The 20,097-nt window shown below is 38.2% G+C and overlaps 1 protein-coding gene across 1 annotated transcript in view; it reads left to right on the top strand.

Moving 5' to 3' along the window:
* The window catches only part of LOC139749254 (copper-transporting ATPase 1-like), a 364,429-nt gene that overhangs the window by 190,202 nt on the left and 154,130 nt on the right, over window positions 1–20,097 (top strand). Inside the window, exons 14-15 of the mRNA XM_071662991.1 lie at window positions 12,203–12,400; window positions 19,167–19,343. Of these exons, the coding sequence (XP_071519092.1) occupies window positions 12,203–12,400; window positions 19,167–19,343 (375 nt within the window). The remainder of the gene's footprint in view (window positions 1–12,202; window positions 12,401–19,166; window positions 19,344–20,097) is intronic.

Raw genomic sequence — 20,097 nt, 5'->3', positions numbered from 1 at the left:
TAAGTAATGTAAGGGTAAGAGAGATGTGTGGTAATAAAAAGAGTGTGGTTGAGAGAGCAGAAGAGGGTGTTTTGAAATGGTTTGGTCACATGGAGAGAATGAATGAGGAAAGATTGACCAAGAGGATATATGTGTCAGAGGTGGAGGGAACAAGGAGAAGTGGGAGACCAAATTGGAGGTGGAAAGATGGAGTGAAAAAGATTTCGAGTGATCGGGGCCTGAACATGCAGGAGGGTGAAAGGCGTGCAAGGAATTGGAATGATGTGGTATGTGCAGTGTCTGGGGTAAACCATGGAAAGGTCTGTGGGTTCTAGATTTGGAAAGGGAGCAGTGGTTTCGGTGCATCACACATGACAGCTAAAGAGTGAGTGCGAACAAATGTGGCCTTTTTTGTCTTTTCCTGTTGCTATACATGTGTTTTGTGGGTGGGTTGGGCCAGTCTTTTGTCTGTTTCCTTGCGCTACCTTGCTAATGCAGGAGACAGCGACAAAGCAAAATATATAAATATAATCCTATGAGTCCATGGGGAAAATGAAACACGAAAGGTTCCCTAGTGCACTGTCGTGCACTGTTGTGCGCAGGAGGGTGGATGTGCTGGAAATGAGATGTTTGAGGACAATGTGTGGTGTGAGTGGTTTGATCGAGTAAGTAATGTAAGGGTAAAAGAGATGTGTGGAAATAAAAAGAGTGTGGTTGAGAGAGCAGAAGAGGGTGTTTTGAAATGGTTTGGGCACATGGAGAGAATGAGTGAGGAAAGATTGACCAAGAGGATATATGTGTCAGAGGTGGAGGGAACGAGGAGAAATGGGAGACCAAATTGGAGGTGGAAAGATGGAGTGAAAAAGATTTTGAGTGATCGAGGCCTGAACATGCAGGAGGGTGAAAGGCGGGCAAGGAATAGAGTGAATTGGATCGATGTGGTATACTGGGGTTGACGTGCTGTCAGTGGATTGAATCAGGGCATGTGAAGCGTCTGGGGTAAACCATGGAAAGTTGTGTGGGGCCTGGATGTGGAAAGGGAGCTGTGGTTTCGGGCATTATTGCATGACAGCTAGAGACTGAGTGTGAACGAATGGGGCCTTTGTTGTCTTTTCCTAGCGCTACCTCGCACACATGAGGGGGGAGGGGGATGGTATTCCATGTGTGGCGAGGTGGCGATGGGAATGAATAAAGTCAGACAGTGTGAATTGTGTGCATGGGTATATATGTATGTGTCTGTGTGTGTATATATATGTGTACATTGAGATGTATAGGTATGTATATTTGCGTGTGTGGACGTGTATGTATATACATGTGTATGGGGGTGGGTTGGGCCATTTCTTTCTTCTGTTTCCTTGCGCTACCTCGCAAACGCGGGAGACAGCGACAAAGCAAAATAAATATAAATATAAAACAAGGCATTTGATTCTTGTCCTGTTCTTATACTATATTTATGTTGCTTAAGTCTAACAGAAAGATCCTTACCAGTCTGACGAACATAAAATTTATCACAGTTTCCACAAGGGACTTTATAGATGCAGCCAAGAGAATTTTCTGGTGAATTCCGGATTAAGATATTCTTTATAGTATTATTGTTGCTAAAGGCAACATTTACATTAAAGGATTTAAGCAACATGGGAAGCAAAGTGAAATTATTATTAAAAGGGAGAACTAAAAGATTCTTGGTGTCAATGGGAGGTTTGGATTCAACTCCATAAAATGATTTCTTTGCTAACTTCAGGGATTTATCAATGAAATATCTAGGATACTTTAACTTAGATCCAATAGAATATATCTTCTCAAACTCATCATCAATAAACTCTGGACTGCAAATACATAATGCCCTAAGGAACATAGATTGAAATGATGATAATTTAACTCTGTCATGTTGAGTAATAATGGATATATGATGAGCATACATTGGTGGGTTTTCTGTGTATGCTAAACTTAAACTTGTTTCCTTGTTTATGGATCATGCAATCTAAAAATGGTAACATACCACTATTTTCATTTTCTACAGTAAATTTGATGGAAGGTACTGAATTGTTAAGTAAGGGGAGAAATATTTGTAAATTTTCATTTGTTGGCCAAACACAAAGAATATCATCTACATACCTAAACCAAATTGCATTAGAAGGTAAGATATCCTTTAGTAATTTTGTTTCAAAAAATTCCATGTAAAGATTACTTAGTACAGATGAAAGAGGGTTACCCATTGCCATACCAGATTTTTGAGCATAATAATCTCCATTAAATTGAAATACACAGTCTTTCATACACAATTTTATCAGTTCAGTGAAATTAGACTCTGAAACAGGTAAATGAATATCATCCAAAACATCAAATAAATATTCTAAAAGGTCATCAACTGGAACTTTAGTGAAAAGTGAGGAAACATCAAAGCTAACTAGTTTGAAATCAAAATTAATATTGATATTGTTTAGCTTGTTGACTAAATCTACATTGTTCATGATATTAGAATTTGATACCTTACCCACTAAAGGGCTTAATAAAGAAACTAACCATTTTGACAATTTATTTGTGATGAAGCCTACTGAACTCACTATAGGTCTTGCTGGAAAATTCTGTTTATGTGTTTTGATAAGTCCATACATATATGGCAATGAAGGGGACAAAGATGACAAACTTTTGATAAGAGGAATGTTATCTTTCAACAACAACTTCATTTCTTTATTGAAGTGAGAATTAACTGCTTCTAAGGGATTTTTACTAAGTTAAGAATATGTTGTGTTATCATTTAGAAGATCATTCATTTTAGATAAATAGTTACTTTTGTCTAAAATCACAACATTGTTAGCCTTATCTGCTTTAGTGATATGTATATCCTTATCTTTTTTTAAGGTGTTAATAGCTCGTATGAATCTTTTAGGGCAATTAGCTTCCACTGGTTTTGACAAACTGGCATACACTAAACCCTTACAGATATTAATATCATCATTACTTAGATTAGTGTATTTTTCTAAATTACAAAAAGACTTTGTGACATCAACACAGCTGGCTTCTCTGTTAGAGCACACAAAACTTAAACCCCTTACTTAACAATTTAGTTCCTTCCATCAAATTTATTGTAGAAAATTAAAATAATGGTATGTTACCATTTTTGGATTGCATGATCCATAGACAAGGAAACAAGTTTAAGTTTAGCATATACAGAAAACCCACCAATGTATGCTCATCATATATCCATTATTACTCATCTCAACATGACAGAGTTAAATCATCATCATTTCAATCTATGTTCCTTAGGGCATTATGTATTTGCAGTCCAGAGTTTATTGATGATGAGTTTGAGAAGATATATTCTATTGGATCTAAGTTAAAGTACCCTAGATCTTTCAATGATAAATCCCTAAAGTTAGCAAAGAAATCATTTTATAGAGTTGAGCCCAAACCTCCCATTGACACCAAGAATCTTTTAGTTCTCCCCTTTTGATAATAATTTCACTTTGCTTCCCATGTTGCTTAAATCCTTTAATGTAAATGTTGCCTTTAGCAACAATAATACTATAAAGAATATCTTAATCCGGAATTCACCAGAAAATTCTCTTGGTTGCATCTATAAAGTCACTTGTGGAAACTGTGATAAATTTAATGTTGGTCAGACTGATAAGGATCTTTCTGTTAGACTTAAGCAACATAAATATAGTATAAGAACGGGACAAGAATCAAATGCCTTGTTTAATCATGTTAAAAACTATGATCATTGTATTGACTGGAGTAACGCCATCTCAGTTATTAACTCTAACTCTGTTACCAAGAGAAATTTCGTTGAATCTTCTATTATTAGATACACAAAGAATTATAATCTTAATATTAGTGATGGTCTATACAAATTGGATAACTTTATTGTTGATGGGATTTGCAAAATGATAAGTTTATGAACGCTCGTTGTATGTTTTGGACAATCCCATGTTTACCAAATGGCATCCTAGCTTCATCTCTTTGATGTATATCAACTGACTGTTATATTTCTCACTTGTGTCTCCCTTGATGATGTGATTATTACACGAAAGTGCACTTGGGAACCCTTTGTGTTTCATTTTCCCTGTGGACTCATAGGAATATCTTGATCATGCGCAAAATTGTGATCCTTTCCAATATGAATATAAATATAAGTGAAGATAACAGATATAGTGTTAATGGAAAGTTCAGACAGAATTTATTATACCATGAAAACTTTTTGTTTAAGGGAAATATAAGATGGCTTGTAGTCATTGATGGCATGATGGGTATGAGTTATTATGAATAGATTAAATGACACCCTTAAAAAATGTATAGTAACTTGAAGTAAATGGTAAGAAAACAGTTTCCAATTATCTAGGCAGAAAAAAAGCCATACATCTGTTACTATAATTGTAAAATTGGAGACGTTAAGTTGATTCAGAAAGAGGGAAGAGCTTGTATCATAAACTCATGTATAGCCGAGTCTAATGCATAAATCAACCCACAACTTTCATCCAAAAATCATTTTTCCACATATCTGATGTATAGAAATTAACTCCTAAATCCTTCCTTAGACTCATCATGATATGATATCGTTGTCGATATGTTGTGTATCTTACCTTAGGCCTAAACCATTATTTTCACTCATGAATATACGTATCTGTAATACATTCCAGTTTTATATACATAAGATACATACTCAACTGTAGTAATGAAATCAGAGAACATATCCACATTTACTAACATGTTTACAAGTGTATCACATAGTGTTGTCAGATCAGACCAAAATATCAGATTTAATAAATTGATCACCAAAATTTTTATTTATACATTTCATGCGACAAAACAAGTTGTCGCTCATTAAAGATTATTTTGCTGAATATTATTGGTAATGGTATAGGTGGAGAAAGTTTTAGAAAATATTTACTGGTACGTCATGATATCAGGATCCCAAAGACATGTGTTTCTGAAAGCACTGTAAGACTTGTTTAATTCCTTCCCTTCAACTTTTCTTTTTCAAAGCATGTTCCAAAAAATCAGTTTTGAAATGTATGCAGAAGGACAAAGCAACACACAAAATATTTTGCTTGAATTGTTTGTTTTGAAAAAATGCTACCTAATGAAATACATTTACTGTGAATCCAAGTTATGACCATAATGTAAACTGTGGTGTAGTGTGAGATCACAATACAATTTGAATTTTGTAAGATAATATTATTTTTTCTGAAATATTCAGTATTGGTAATTTATAGCTTTGAAGTGGCATATGAGGTGAATGGATTTTACTCCTGTACGTAAGAAAAAAAATTTAGCCAGTGAAGTGAGCTACTTGGCCTGGTGTCAGGCTAATGCTGATGTGGCCTGGCAGTGGGGCCAGATGACTGCTGTGTTGGATACTTCATTTACCGTTTGTCATTTTCTCTTTGTGTTTCAAGTTCCTTGCAGGACATCGACCCCCGTATACCACATCATTCCACTTCACTCTGTCCCATGCATGCCATTTACCCTCCTGCATGTTCAGACCCTGATCACTCAAAATGTTTTTCACTCCATCCTTCCATCTCCAATTTGGTCTCCTGGTTCTCCTTGTTCCTTCCACCTCTTGACACACATATACAGATGCTCCCCGACTTACAATGTTTTGGCATATGATTTTTCTTACTTTATGATGGTGTGATAGCGATACACATTTAGTAGAAATTGTATTTTGAATTTTGATCTTTTCCTGGGCTAGCAAATTTGGTACGATATTCTCTCACGATGCCACGCAGAGGCAGCGAGCTGGAGCTTCCAGTCAGCCACATGATCACGAGTGTAAACAACCATTACTCTGCAGTGTACTGTGCTGCAAGTGTGTTTTGGATTTTGTGTTTTGTGCTTTTTGCATCCCATCATATTTACAAAATGCCCATTTGTGTCTCCTGTCTCTGGTGAGAAGAAGAGAAAGCCAGTTACTCTTTAGATGAAATTAAGAATAATTGCCCAGCATGAAGGTGGTAAGCAATGGCCATCCCATGTGAGTTAGGACTTTCACAATCAATGGTCTTGACAGTCTTAAGGTGTAAGAAGTGAATCAGTGATGCAGAGAAATCTTCAGCATCAGTTAAATTTACTGCCATCATGAAGAAGAGAGCCGAGCCAATTGATGATATGGAAAAATTACTTGTCAAGTGGACAGAAGACCAGATACAGAAATGCATACTACTTATTCTACTGACAATCCAGGCTAAGGCAAGAGGTCTTTTCGATACACTAAAACAGCATGCCAATTATCCTACGTATACAAAGACGTGTACAGCAAGTCAGGATGGCTTCAACGCTTCAAAAGGCATTTTGATTTTCATAATGTAAAGGTTAGTGGTTAGGCAGCAAGTACCGATACTGAAGGTGCCGAAGTTTTAAGGAAGAGATGCATAGAATGATTGTGGATGAGAAATGTAAATGTTCTGAGAACATTTAAGGTAGGCTAGGCTGAGCTATTATGTTCAGTAGGTTAGATGTACAGAATTAAATGTATTAAAAGTAACCGACTTATGATGTGTTTATTAGAACGTAACCCCATCATAAGTCGGGGGCATCTGCATTCTCTTTTTAAACCTTTCTTCATTCATTCTCTATATGTTCAAATCATTTCAGCACTCCCTCTTTTGCTCTCTCAACTACACTGTTTTTATTTCCACACATCCCTCTTACCCTTTCATTATTTAATCAGTCAAACCACCTCTCAACAGATATTGTCCACAGACATTTCATTTCCAACATATCCACCCACTTTCCCACAGCCTTATCCTTAGCCTCGCATCTTTATTATATTGTTGGGACTACTAATTCTTCAAACATACCCATTTTTGCCCTCCCAGATAACATTCTTTCTTCTCGCACATTCTTCATCACTCCCAGAACCTTCACCCCTTCCCCCTCCCTATGACCTACTTCCACTATCATGGTTCCATTCACTGCTAAGTCCACTCCCAGACATCAAAAACAATTCACTTCCTCTAAGTTTTCTCCAGTCCAACTCACATCCCAACTAACTTGTCTATCTACCCTCAACTTTCTCTTATCACACACTCTTCCAAACTGTCACCAAATTGTGCATTTCTCATTGAAATCTACCACCAGAGCTGTATCGTCATCAAACCACAACTGACTCACTTCCCTTTATACAGAAGAGAAACTCGGGTATCCATAAGTTGTTGCTTATAAGTTGACTTTTGAAGCTTAATTTTTTGTTTCCAATATAAGGGAGTGACTTATAGGACAGGTATAAGATGGGAAACACAAAAAGAAGGCTCTGACACCTTCATCATACTCAAACCTTAGGCCTGAATCACTTGTTACTGAGTTGCAACTTAGATATTAACACTTGTGAATACAGCATTTTAATGGTACCTACCTTTAGCATGTTACTGCAATTAAACATATACCTTTTTTTAGAATATACAAGTTTCTGTTACTGATAATGGCAGACATAATGGATAAGCACAATAAGTATCACTGACAGCAAACTTAAACATCGACTTTTCACATAATGCATGAGTATTGACTGGTTCATTGTTTAGGTGAAATACGCTAATATACTAGGTCAACTTGTAGGCCACAATTTACAGTACTTATAGACAAACATTTGGTGAACAAAGAGCAGATCTCTCCAAATGCATACAGACCTCTACAGCTAAGCAATGTATGTAGTTCAGAGATTTTGCTTGACTTTTTTTTTTTTTTTTTTTTTTTTCTCATACTATTTGCCATTTCCCGCGATAGCGAGGTAGCGTTAAGAACAGAGGACTGGGCCTTTGAGGGAATATTCTCACCTGGCCCCCTTCTCTGTTCCTTCCTTAAAAAAAAAAAAAAAAAAAAAAAAAAATGAGAGGGGAGGATTTCCAGCCCCCCGCTCCCTTCCCTTTTAGTCGCCTTCTACGACACGCAGGGAATACGTGGGAAGTATTCTTTCTCCCCTATCCCCAGGGATAAACTTTGTTATGGCACATAAAACTTTGTCCATATCAGAAAAACATGTGCTTCCATCTGTTATCTTTATTTTCCCATAATGAAGACAGAGAACTTTCTGCTTAAAACCAACTCCAAGAACACACACATGGTGGGTGTTACATAGAGAACTTTCTGCTTAAAACCAACTCCAAGAACACACACATGGTGGGTGTTACATAGACCTAAACCAGTGTACAATAGACAAGTCCCTTAGGTCTTTCTTCATCCAGAGACTGAGGACCACTACAAATCAGCCCACTTCATCCCATAGAAAAGCCTTGGACCTAATGGAATAGTACTCCATCCTTATCTTAGTGCTGATTCACTTCCGTGAATCTCACTACCCTTGCCTCAGGTCAGTGATTGGATGAGATCATAAATATCCAAAAATGGATTTTACTTAAAGTTCAGAGAGTGTAGAGGTTTCCTGCATGCCCTGGGTTTTTTGAAGGTGTACATTTGGGGAGTCCTGTGTGGACAGGGATGGTTATGACATGAGTAGGATCATAGCAACAGAAAGGAATCAAAGACTCTCAGAGGAGGGAATTCTTAGGCCCAAGTGATCTCAGTATAAAAAGACTCATTTTCAATAATTGTCTATTTGTACTGTACAGGGAGGAAGTGTTACATTCATAGAGCCCCAATCTCTTGAACATTTTCTACTGTCATACATCTTGAATTTATGTATAATGTCTGCATCAACCATGTTCTCAGTCATTCTGTTCCATTCATTTATCTCTCTTATACTATAAAAGTACCTCTTTGCATCCTTTTTAACAGGTTTCTTGCTTGATTTCATGTTATGTCGACTGGTTGCTCTATCCCTATCTCTCTCAAAGAACTGATCGCTGTCTATGTCATTGATCTTTTTAAAAGCTTAAAGGTTGTGATCAGGTCACCCTTCATTCTTCTTTCATCCAAGGGGGCAAATTTAAAGTCTTTAGCCTTTCCCTGAAACTTAGTTCTCTTAATGCTAATGCCATCTTTGTTGCCATCCTTTTGACCTTCTCTATTATTTCTTTGTGCTTCTTTAGGTGTAGTGACCAAACTTGATAAGCATATTCAGTTTTGGCCTCATGCTAACTACTTCTGTATCCCATGTACTTGAAAGCTATTCCAATATTTTCCAGCAGACAGTTTATTGCCTTTACTGTTCTAATATGGGACTCTGGTGACAGTTTAGGGATAATGTCAACTCCTAAGTCCTTCTCACACATAGAATCCTGAAGCTTATCTCCTGCTTGATATTAATCATACTTAGGCCTTCTTGCATATGTCCCATCCACATTAACATTTGCTTGCGTCAAGAGTCCAGGCTGTGGAAATGAGTTATTTGAGAGGAGCATGTGGTATGATTAGATGGAATGATGTAAGTAATGAGGAGGAGTATGAGAGATATGCAGTGGAAGGGAATGCCAAGGGAGTGAATTTTAGAGTGGTAGAGGAGATGAAACATAATACTCTGAGGGGGTTTAGGCACATGGAAAGAATGCATGATGGGGAGTTCACAAGGAGAGTGTATGATAGTATGATTAAAAGGATTGGTGTTAGAGGAAGACCATACCTGTGACATGGGGAATAGAGTGGAAAAGTACTGGAGGAAAGAAAAGGGGGAAGAATGCATGGAATGGTGTATGTGAAAGAGGCATATAAGGACATGGATAAGTGAAGGCTCTTTCGCTGTGGTCATCTCCTTGATGGCAGTCGCCCCAGGGAATAGGCATCAGAGAAATATTAGATTGATAGAATTTCAGTTACCGTGTATCAGATCAATTTAGGTTCTCTTGTAAGCTGATGCAAAACTTCATGTTTTTACTTCCCTCATGACTTTTGCATTTTTTGGAAATGTATTCAAGTAAGTATCCACATGATCAGGCAGATTATTTACAAAGACTGAGAAGAGTAAATGTCCCAAAGCAGAACTCTATGGCACTCCTCTGGTGTACTCCAATCTATTTGGAGAAGGCTTCTTGACATGTGTCCTTTGCTCCCTTCCTCTAAGATTTTCTTCTCTATATTGAAAGAGACTTCCTTTATTCGTGTGTGGTACTCTGAGTCTTGATCAGCCACCCATGCAGTACTGTGTCAAATGCTTTCAGGCAGTCAAGATATAAACAAAGTATCTAGCCTTGCCTTTAGTTTAGGACAAAGCTCACTCTCATAAAAATCAAAAAGGCTCGTTACATGTGACCTTCTTTCCCTATAGCAGTGTTGCCTCTCACATAAGTGATTTCTCTCTTGTAGTAAGTCAGCCACTTTTTTCTAATTGTTTTCCAGTACCTTACTCATCAAGGAGACTGGACTGCATTTCAGTGCCTCTTTTCCCAGTTTTCTTTCTTACACATGGGTAAGACATATGCCCTTTTCCACTCCCTTGGCACTCTGCCTTTCTTCAGTGACATCTTGAACAGTATTTTAGTAGATATGTTTAGTGTATCTGCACACATTTTCAGCACATATAATTGAAATTTCAAGACCATGAGTCTTGTATGGATCAAGGCCTTTTAGTGTTCAGTTAATATCTCTTTAAATGTTTCTTTGTCTTCTAAAACATCCTTTCCATCCCATCTCACTTGTGATAGAGCTACAGTGTCTTTCATTTTGAAGACACTTGAACTTGGTATTCACTTCCTCACATAACCTTCCATCATCCTCAACCATTTTTCCCTCTTAATTCCTTAATCTGATTAGTTGCTCTTTAACTTACAATCTATATCTGAGATTTATTAGAAGGGGTTTTCACCTACCTTGTCTACAATACTCTTCAAAATTTCTCATTTCCTCTTTTCTTGTCTTGCCGTGGTCTGTTCTTTTGCTTCATGTGGTGTGTTCTGTTTTTTGCTACCTGACTGTATTCTTTACTTTTTTTTCCTCTCTTCCCATTGTCTCTCATGCTTCATAAATAATCTACTGAATTCCACCTTGATTTTGAGTTTCATAACCTAAGTACCTACTGGCTAGATGACTTCAAGTCAAATGTAACATTATTGGTCTTCCTTATATGTCATGAATATAACCACTAATTCTTCGTCTTTCCTGTATTACAAAGATTGCACCTGGTGATTTTATTGCAGCTAGGAACCCTTTCATGAACATTTCTTCTTTCTTCCCCCTTTCCTCTTTATTTGGTATATTTCATTCATCCAGTCCAAAAATGATCAAATGTCTATGTCAGTTGAGCACTTGGTTACTAATCATGCACCTCTGTCCATCAGTTTTCATTCATCAGCCTCATTTGTGTTCCTCTAGTTTTCTTTGTCATCTCCCTTTTTGCTAATAAGTACTGATCCTGTTTGCTTTGCACTTTTTTTAAATTCTCATCTACAAGACTATAGATTTTGCTAATTGTTCTGTCTCTCACAGCACATTGTATTGTTAATGCCTTGGACACCTAAGTTTCAATGTCCCCAGCATCATTTAGCATGCTCTGGGTTTGTTGCCCAGCCCCCAAAACTGCACTTCTCTCCTATTTCCAAAAATATCTGCACCAAGTGTTTTGGGTATTTTCCCTTGGTCAACAGCCTCTTGGACATACAGAACAGCCCCTTCTAACCTCTCCTGCTCTTTAATAATTGTACCTTCATTCCTATGGTTACATGTTTTATCAGCCTCTTTGCTCATGATCATTTATCTTAATTTTTAAGTCCCTGAGTTCCATTTAATTTCGTGACACTTCTCATGATCTTTGAATTGATTTTAGAATTTCATTACCTCCATCTGTTATTGCTCTAATCTCTGATCCTGGTTCTTCATTATCTCAACCATTAACAAACTTTTGTTTTCTGGTTTACTTGTTTTGTTCCTTCTACTTGCTTCCATTTTGTGAATCAAATCACGATTGACTGCTCTTGATGTTCTACCTTGTCTGAATCCATTTCTGGGTAATATCATACGAAAAAGAAAGAATTACTCTGTAAAATGGAAAGGTTTTCAGATCTCAAAATTCCATTTTCAGTATCCTCTGTCCACTCATTTCTTCATTAGATCTACACTCTTTCAGACAGGATTTGAAGGTACTTTTCAACACTGATTTTGCATATGTAATGTGAGATAGCTAAAAAAAAAATATTTAGCTTTCCCCCAAGATTGCTTCTTAATACAATCATGGTGTTATTTCATTTTCATTGTTCAGAAAATGCCATTTATTTTAAAGGATTGTATCAGTCATCATGTTATTTTGAAATTTATTAACCAATATTTATAGTCTTTAATTCCAAGGAAATCCTCGAAATCATGAAAGGTTAAGATGCATGAATTATACCTTCAGGTAAAACCAGGAGAAAAAGTCCCTGTCGATGGACGTGTTGTCTCTGGTCAGAGTATGGCAGATGAGTCACTCATTACAGGAGAGTCTATGCCTGTTGCCAAGAAACCAGGTGTGCAGGTTATTGGTGGCTCCATTAACCAGAATGGTCTTCTTATGATCAAGGCAACTCATATTGGCAATGATACAACCCTTTCACAGGTAAGGTTAGATAAATGTAGAATCAGCATGTAAATCTCTTTTACATCTATATTCACAGAGATGTTTTTAATACTTGATGCATACCAGTTCATCCCTGTTAGTAATGTAGATTCCCCTATTAGTACAGTAGTCATAATCATATATTCTGCCTAATGATCCTTAAGTGCATTACTTGAAAAAACCATGTTACTCAAATATAAGCAACCCCTTGTTCTAAATCAGTGTGTGAATGGTGAATGTATGTCATACAAAAAAAAGCTTGGACCTCTGTTCAAAGCTGCACCCCAAAGTTAAGCCACCACTTTGATAACAGGCAGAGAGTATGGGAGCAGTGATATGCCATATTTTCAGGTTGTATTAGATCCAAATGCAGGGACAGATGAATTCTGTGCAAAGGCTATAACATTTGCACTCATATGTACCTTAAAATTATGAGCATTATCATGTATATTTATAACAAATTACCCATTTCTCATTCTTTCGATATTTCTGGACATATTTTCTCGAGTTGTGCTCATCTGACGCAAGTAGCTGTCTACTTTCTGCTTCACCTGCATGTGGACTATTGGCATTCTGTACGCAAATATGTAATCTCTCCTTGTCATACATAACACTTGACAGCCCTTAACTCACACAGCTTATTCTTCGTAACTAGATTTTCCTGTGGTGAGCACTATATGCCTGCTCTGCCTTTTGAAAAAATGTTAGGGGCAACAGACAGTAGTAGTAGGCAGGAGCATTAGTAGTTGGAAGTAACATTAGGAAGGAGCATTAGGTAGAAGCAGTCATTAGGAACATTAGATAGGAGCTTCTGCAACCACTGCACTAGACTTGCCCTCTGCCAGTAGCCTGTTATGGGTGAGGTTCTAAAGACTAAGAATGGCACTGGGGTTCACTGGTTATAGAGACTATTACTGTGGCCACCCCCTTGAGGGAGTTTCCATTGGGAATAGGTGTCAATGATAGATACAGTATAATATGCTATTCTTAGTGTTTCTTGAATACATTAAAAATATTGTCATAGGGCAATATGAAATGTTTCATTAACAGGATTTCATCCACTTCCATTCACGGTGGGTTTTTTCACTTCCTCCAAAATATGGTAAGAATTTCCCTTGTCTCCTCTTTTCTTTTTCATGAACCTCTTTATATTTTATTACAGCCTGGCCTTGATGTAGACTCTTGTCTGTGACTGGAGCCTTTAACATACAAAAAGAAAAAAAGAAATCACATTTACCCATCCAGTTTTATATTGACACAAATTTTTTATGTCCATGACACAACTCATTGGTGGTAGGCTCTTTTGGGAGGGTCAAAATATAGTTTCAACTAGAAAATTGTAGGTTACTTTATTTTATTATACATAATCGCTGTTTCCTGCATCGGTGAGATAGTGCCAGGAAACAGACGAAGAATGCCCCATCCGCTCATATACACGCATATATACATAAACACTCATATATGCAAATATACATATATATATATATACATATCAACATATACATTCATATACATACATAGACATATACATATATATTTTTTTTTTTTTTTAAACCATTCGCCATTTCCCGCATTAGCGAGGTAGCGCTAAGAACAGAGGACTCGGCCTTTTTTGGAATATCCTCACCTGGCCCCCTCTGTTCCTTCTTTTGGAAAATTTAAAAAAAAAAAAACGAGAGGGGAGGAATTCCAGCCTCCCGCTCCCTCCCCTTTTAGTCGCCTTCTACGACACGCAGGGAATACGTGGGAAGTATTCTTAAACCCCTATCCCCAGGGATAATACATATATATACACTTGTACATATTCATACTTCCTTGCCATCATCCATTCTTGTCACTATCCTGCCCTACAGGAAACAGCATCACTACCCCCACTTCAGCAAGGTAGCGCCAGGAAAACAGACAAAAAAAGCCACATTTGTTCACACTCAGTCTCTAGCCATCATGTGCAATGCACTGAAACCACAGTTCCCAATCCATATCCAGGCTCCACAGACCTTTCAATGGTTTTCCCCAGATGCTCCACATGCCCTGGTTCAGTCCATTGACAGCATGTTGACCCTGGTATACCACATCGGTCCAATTCACTCTATTCCTTGCAATCCTTCCACCCTCCTGCATGTTGAGGCCCCGATCACTCAAAATCTTTTTCACTCCATCCTTCCACCTCCAATTTGGTCTCCCACTTCTCCTCGTTCCCTCCACCTCTGACACATATATCCTCTTTGTCAGTCATTCCTCACTCATTCTCCATGTGACCAACATTTCAATACACCTTCTTCTGCTCTCTCAATCATATATATGTATATATATATATATATGTTTATTCGCTACCTCGCAAATGCGGGAGACAGCGAAAAAAAAATATATATATTTATTATTTATTTTGCTTTGTCGCTGTCTCCCGCGTTTGCGAGGTAGCGCAAGGAAACAGAACAGACGAAAGAATGGCCAACCCACCCACATACACATGTATATACATACAAGTCCACACACGCAAATATACATACCTATACATCTCAATGTATACATATATATACACACACACATATACATATATACTTATGTAGATAATTCATACTGTCTGCCTTTATTTATTCCCATCGCCACCTCGCCACACATGGAATAACAACCACCTCCCCCCTCATGTGTGCGAGGTAGCGCTAGGAAAAGACAACAAAGGCCCCATTCGTTCACACCCAGTCTCGAGCTGTCATGTAATAATGCACCAAAACCACAGCTCCCTTTTCACATCCAGGCCCCACAGAACTTTCCATGGTTTACCCCAGACACTTCACATGCCCTGGTTCAATCCACTGACAGCACGTCAACCCCGGTATACCACATCGATCCAATTCACTCTATTCCTTGCCCGCCTTTCACCCTCCTGCATGTTCAGGCCCCGATCACTCAAAATCTTTTTCACTCCATCTTTCCACCTCCAATTTGGTCTCCCACTTCTCCTCGTTCCCTCCACCTCCGACACATATATCCTCTTGGTCAATCTTTCCTCACTCGTTCTCTCCATGTGCCCAAACCATTTCAAAACACCCTCTTCTGCTCTCTCAACCACGCTCTTTTTATTTCCACACATCTCTCTCACCCTTACATTACTTACTCGATCAAACCACCTCACACCACACATTGTCCTCAAACATCTCATTTCCAGCACATCCACCCTCCTCCGCACAACTCTATCCATAGCCCACGCCTCGCAACCATATAACATTGACGGAACTACTATTCCTTCAAACATACCCATTTTTGCTTTCCAAGATAATGTTCTCGACTTCCACACATTCTTCAAGGCTCACAGAACTTTCGCCCCTTCCCCCACCCTGTGATTCACTTCTGCTTCCATGGTTCCATCTGCTTCCAAATTCACTCCCAGATATCTAAAACACTTCACTTCCTCCAGTTTTTCTTCATTCAAACTTACCTCCCAGTTGACTTGGTCCCTCACCCCTAGTGTACCTAATAGCCTTCCTCTTATTCACATTTACTCTCAGCTTTCTTCTGTCACACACTTTACCAAACTCAGTCACCAGCTTCTGCAGTTTCTCCCGTGAATCAGCCACCAGCGCTGTATCGTCAGCGAACAACAACTGACTCACTTCCCAAGCTCTCTCATCCACAACACACTGCATACTTGCCCCTCTTTCCAAACTCTTGCATTTACCTCCGTAACAAGCCCATCCATAAACAAATTAAACAACCATGGAGATATCACACACTCCTGCCGCAAACCTACATTCACTGAGAACCAATCACTTTCCTCCCTTCCGACACGTACACATGCCATACATCCTCAATAAAAACTTTTCACTGCTTCTAACAACTTGCCTCCCACACCATATATTCTTAATACCTTCCACAGAGCATCTCTATCAACTCTATCATATTCCTTCTCCAGATTCATAAATGCTACATACAAATCCATTTGCTTTTCTAAGTATTTTTCACATACATTCTTCAAAGCTGATCCACACATCCTCTACCACTTCTGAAACCACACTGCTCTTCCCCAAACTGATGCTCTGTACATGCCTTCACCCTCTCAATCAATACACTCCCATATAATTTCCCAGGAATACTCAACAAACTTATACCTCTGTAATTTGAGCACTCACTTTTATCCCTTTGCCTTTGTACAATGGCACTGTGCAAGCATTCTGCCAATCCTCAGGCACCTCACCATGAGTCATACATACATTAAATAACCTTACCAACCAGTCAGCAATACAGTCACCCCCTTTTTTAATAAATTCCACTGCAATACCATCCAAACCCGCTGCCTTGCCGGCTTTCATCTTCCGCAAAGCTTTTACTACCTCTTCTCTGTTTACCAAACCATTCTCCCTAACCCTCTCTGTTTGCACACCACCTCGACCAAAACACCCTATATCTGCCATTCTATCATCAAACACATTCAACAAACCGTCAAAATACTCACTCCATCTCCTTTTCACATCACCACTACTTGTTATCACCTCCCCACTAGCCCCCTTCAGTGAAGTTCCCATTTGTTCCCTGCCCCCTTCAGTGAAGTTCCCATTTGTTCCCTTGTCTTACGCATTTTATTTACCTCCTTCCAAAACATCTTTTTATTCTACCTAAAATTTAATGAAACTCTCTCACCCCAGCTCTCATTTGCCCTCTGTTTCACCTATTGCACCTTTCTCTTGACCTCCTGCCTCTTTCTTTTATACATCTCCCAGTCATTTGCATTATTTCCTTGCAAAAATCGTCCAAATGCCTCTCTCTTCTCTTTCACTAATAATCTTACTTCTTCATCCCACCACTCACTACCCTTTCTAATCTGCCCACCTCCCACGCTTCTCATGCCACAAGTATCTTTTGCGCAAGCCATCACTGCTTCCCTAAATACATCTCATTCCTCCCCCACTCCTTTTATTTAACTGCACCAGACTCAGAGGAAAAGCTCATCCTGTGAATTAGCTGACAGCATATCATCATCTCTGTACAGCAGCACTGTCAATCTCTTTCTGTTTCTCCACTATTAAGTACAGTATTGCAACACAATCACCCACCACTGTCAATCTCTTTGTGCTTCTCCACTATTAAGTACAGTATTACTACACAATCACCCACCTTGCCCTCACCTCTTTTAATGCCCCATCTTTAGATACATTAGATAGCTTTAGTAACATTTTGAATATTTTATAATGCTCCATCATATGCTTTAGATAATTCACTCTTAACAGTTTTAGCACTTAGTCACACATAAGACTGCTGCCATTGTGAAGATTCTTAACAGCATTCTGATGTCTTCCACATGTGCCATGTTGAATCAGGATTTCCAAGAAAACTCTCCAATTTATTTGATCATTTGTCTTGTATAAATCCATGAATGCAGCATGCACTTTCTCCTTTTTCTAAAAAAGAATTCTACTAGTTGTCCATTTGCAAAAACTTGGTTTATGCATTTTACTCCATTCCTAAACCTGGTGTGCATTACACCAAGAAAGGAGTCTTAAATCTATTTAACAAAATCAATCATTACTGTACCATACACCTAGCCAGCTGCACTGAGGTCTATTTCTCTGTAGTTCATTTTTTTTTTTTTTTTTAAACTATTCGCCATTTCCCGCATTAGCGAGGTAGCTTTTAAGAACAGAGGACTGGGCCTTTGTGGAATATCCTCACCTGGCCCCCCTCTGTTCCTTCTTTTGGAAAATTAAAAAAAAACGAGAGGGGAGGATTTCCAGCCTCCCGCTCCCTCCCCGTTTAGTCGCCTTCTACGACACGCAGGGAATACGTGGGAAGTATTCTTAATCCCCTATCCCCAGGGATAATTTCATACGGTCTTTTTAGTTCATACGGTCACTTTTACTTTTTTATCTTGGAACAGTAGAACAGTTAGTGCCTTTATCATATGGTCAGGCTTATTACTACTTTTCTGTGCTTCTTTACTTACTTTCCAGATCCTTTCAACAACTCCTTACCATTTCATGCATCACTCCCTCTATGCCCCAGTTTTTCCATTAAGAGGTTTATTGCTTTTCATACTTCCTCCTTTGACTGTTGCTTTTCATACTTCCTCCTTTGCCTGTTGCTTTTCATACTTCCTCCTTTGCCTGTTGCTTTTCATACTTCCTCCTTTGCCTTATGTTTTTCTGTCAGTATCTGTAATCGTATCGTACTATTCAGTATGTCTGTTACACCTTCATTTTCGTTCTTAGAAATACTCTCATACCAATTTCACCCTTCGTCAGTTACAGTTTTCGAGACTTGTCCAACACATGCCTGCTCCTTTTTCATACCTCTTTTCTGTTTTTATGCTCCTCCTTCCAAAATAGGTTTTTTCTTATTTCCTGGAAATTCTCTCATTTTCCTGCTAAGATTCCCTTTTCCCTCCATCTACTCCCATGTATCATCTAGAAATGCTTCCTATATAGATGTGAAATTAGTTGCCTTTTGTTTGCTAAGGATCCCCCCCCCTCATCTCTTAATTAGTAAATAAAAGTTGCATGAAAGTGTAGTTTTATGTAATAGCTAGAACTTCATAACCTTGTGAAATTATTAGGATGTACTTTATTTCCTGTTGATGCAGAGCTGTTCTTTAATGAAGCTGTTAAGTGTGGGTTACCACAATAGGAGCAGGGAAGTTGTTTCTATATATATATTGTTGTTAAAGCCACTGATGTAAATTGGCGGATTGCCATCAGACAAGTGTTACAATAATTAACTTCTCTTGTTTTGTGCACTGATAATAGTACTCTCATGCTAGCATTATTTTTCCTAGATTGTGAAGTTGGTTGAAGAAGCTCAGACATCTAAGGCACCCATCCAACAGCTTGCTGACAAAATTGCTGGCTACTTTGTACCAATGGTGGTCACAGTGTCTTCTGTTACACTCATATCATGGATTGTTATTGGTTATGTGGACATTAAACTTATAGATATGGATCATGCTCAAATGGTATGTTATGTTTGACTTGTACTTTTTTACTTTATTTTTTGACCTTCAGTTATTTTACCTTTACAGAGTTTGCTAAGTTATTTTTGTTTCAATAGCTATAGTGATGTATAGTTCAGACTTTGGGAGTGAATGATAATGGTACTTTCGGGTGTGCACTTTGGAGGATAACACTCTAAATAGTTCACTTGTTGTGTAGATTTAATTCAGTCTCCATTGATAATTATTTTGTCCAAAATTTTTAAATGAAATTCTAGTGTGAAAGTGAGTGTTCAAATCTCAGAGGCATAAGTTTGTTAAGTATTCCTGAAAAATTGTATCGGAGGTTATTGATTGAGAGGATTAAAGCAAGACTAGGAAGGAGCAATGTGGTTTCAGAAGTGGTAGAGGATGTGTGGATCAGGTGTTTGCTTTGAAGAATATGTTATATATTTATTTATTGTGCTTTATCGCTGTCTCCCATGTTAGCGAGGTAGCGCAAGGAAACAGACGAAAGAATGGCCCAACCCACCCACATACACATGTATATACATACACGTCCACACACGCAAATATACATACCTATACATCTCAATGTATACATATATATACACACACAGACATATACATATATACACATGCACATAATTCATACTGTCTGCCTTTATTTATTCCCATCGCCACCTCGCCCACATGGAATAACAACCCCCTCCCCCTCATATGTGCGAGGTAGCACTAGGAAAAGACAACAAAAGCCCCATTCGTTCACATTCAGTCT

The sequence above is a fragment of the Panulirus ornatus genome, chromosome 6, assembly GCF_036320965.1.
Source record: "Panulirus ornatus isolate Po-2019 chromosome 6, ASM3632096v1, whole genome shotgun sequence".
In the NCBI taxonomy this organism is placed as follows: Eukaryota; Metazoa; Arthropoda; class Malacostraca; order Decapoda; family Palinuridae; genus Panulirus; species Panulirus ornatus.
Note: the sequence above shows the minus strand (reverse complement) of the source record. Positions and strands in the feature narration are given on the sequence as shown.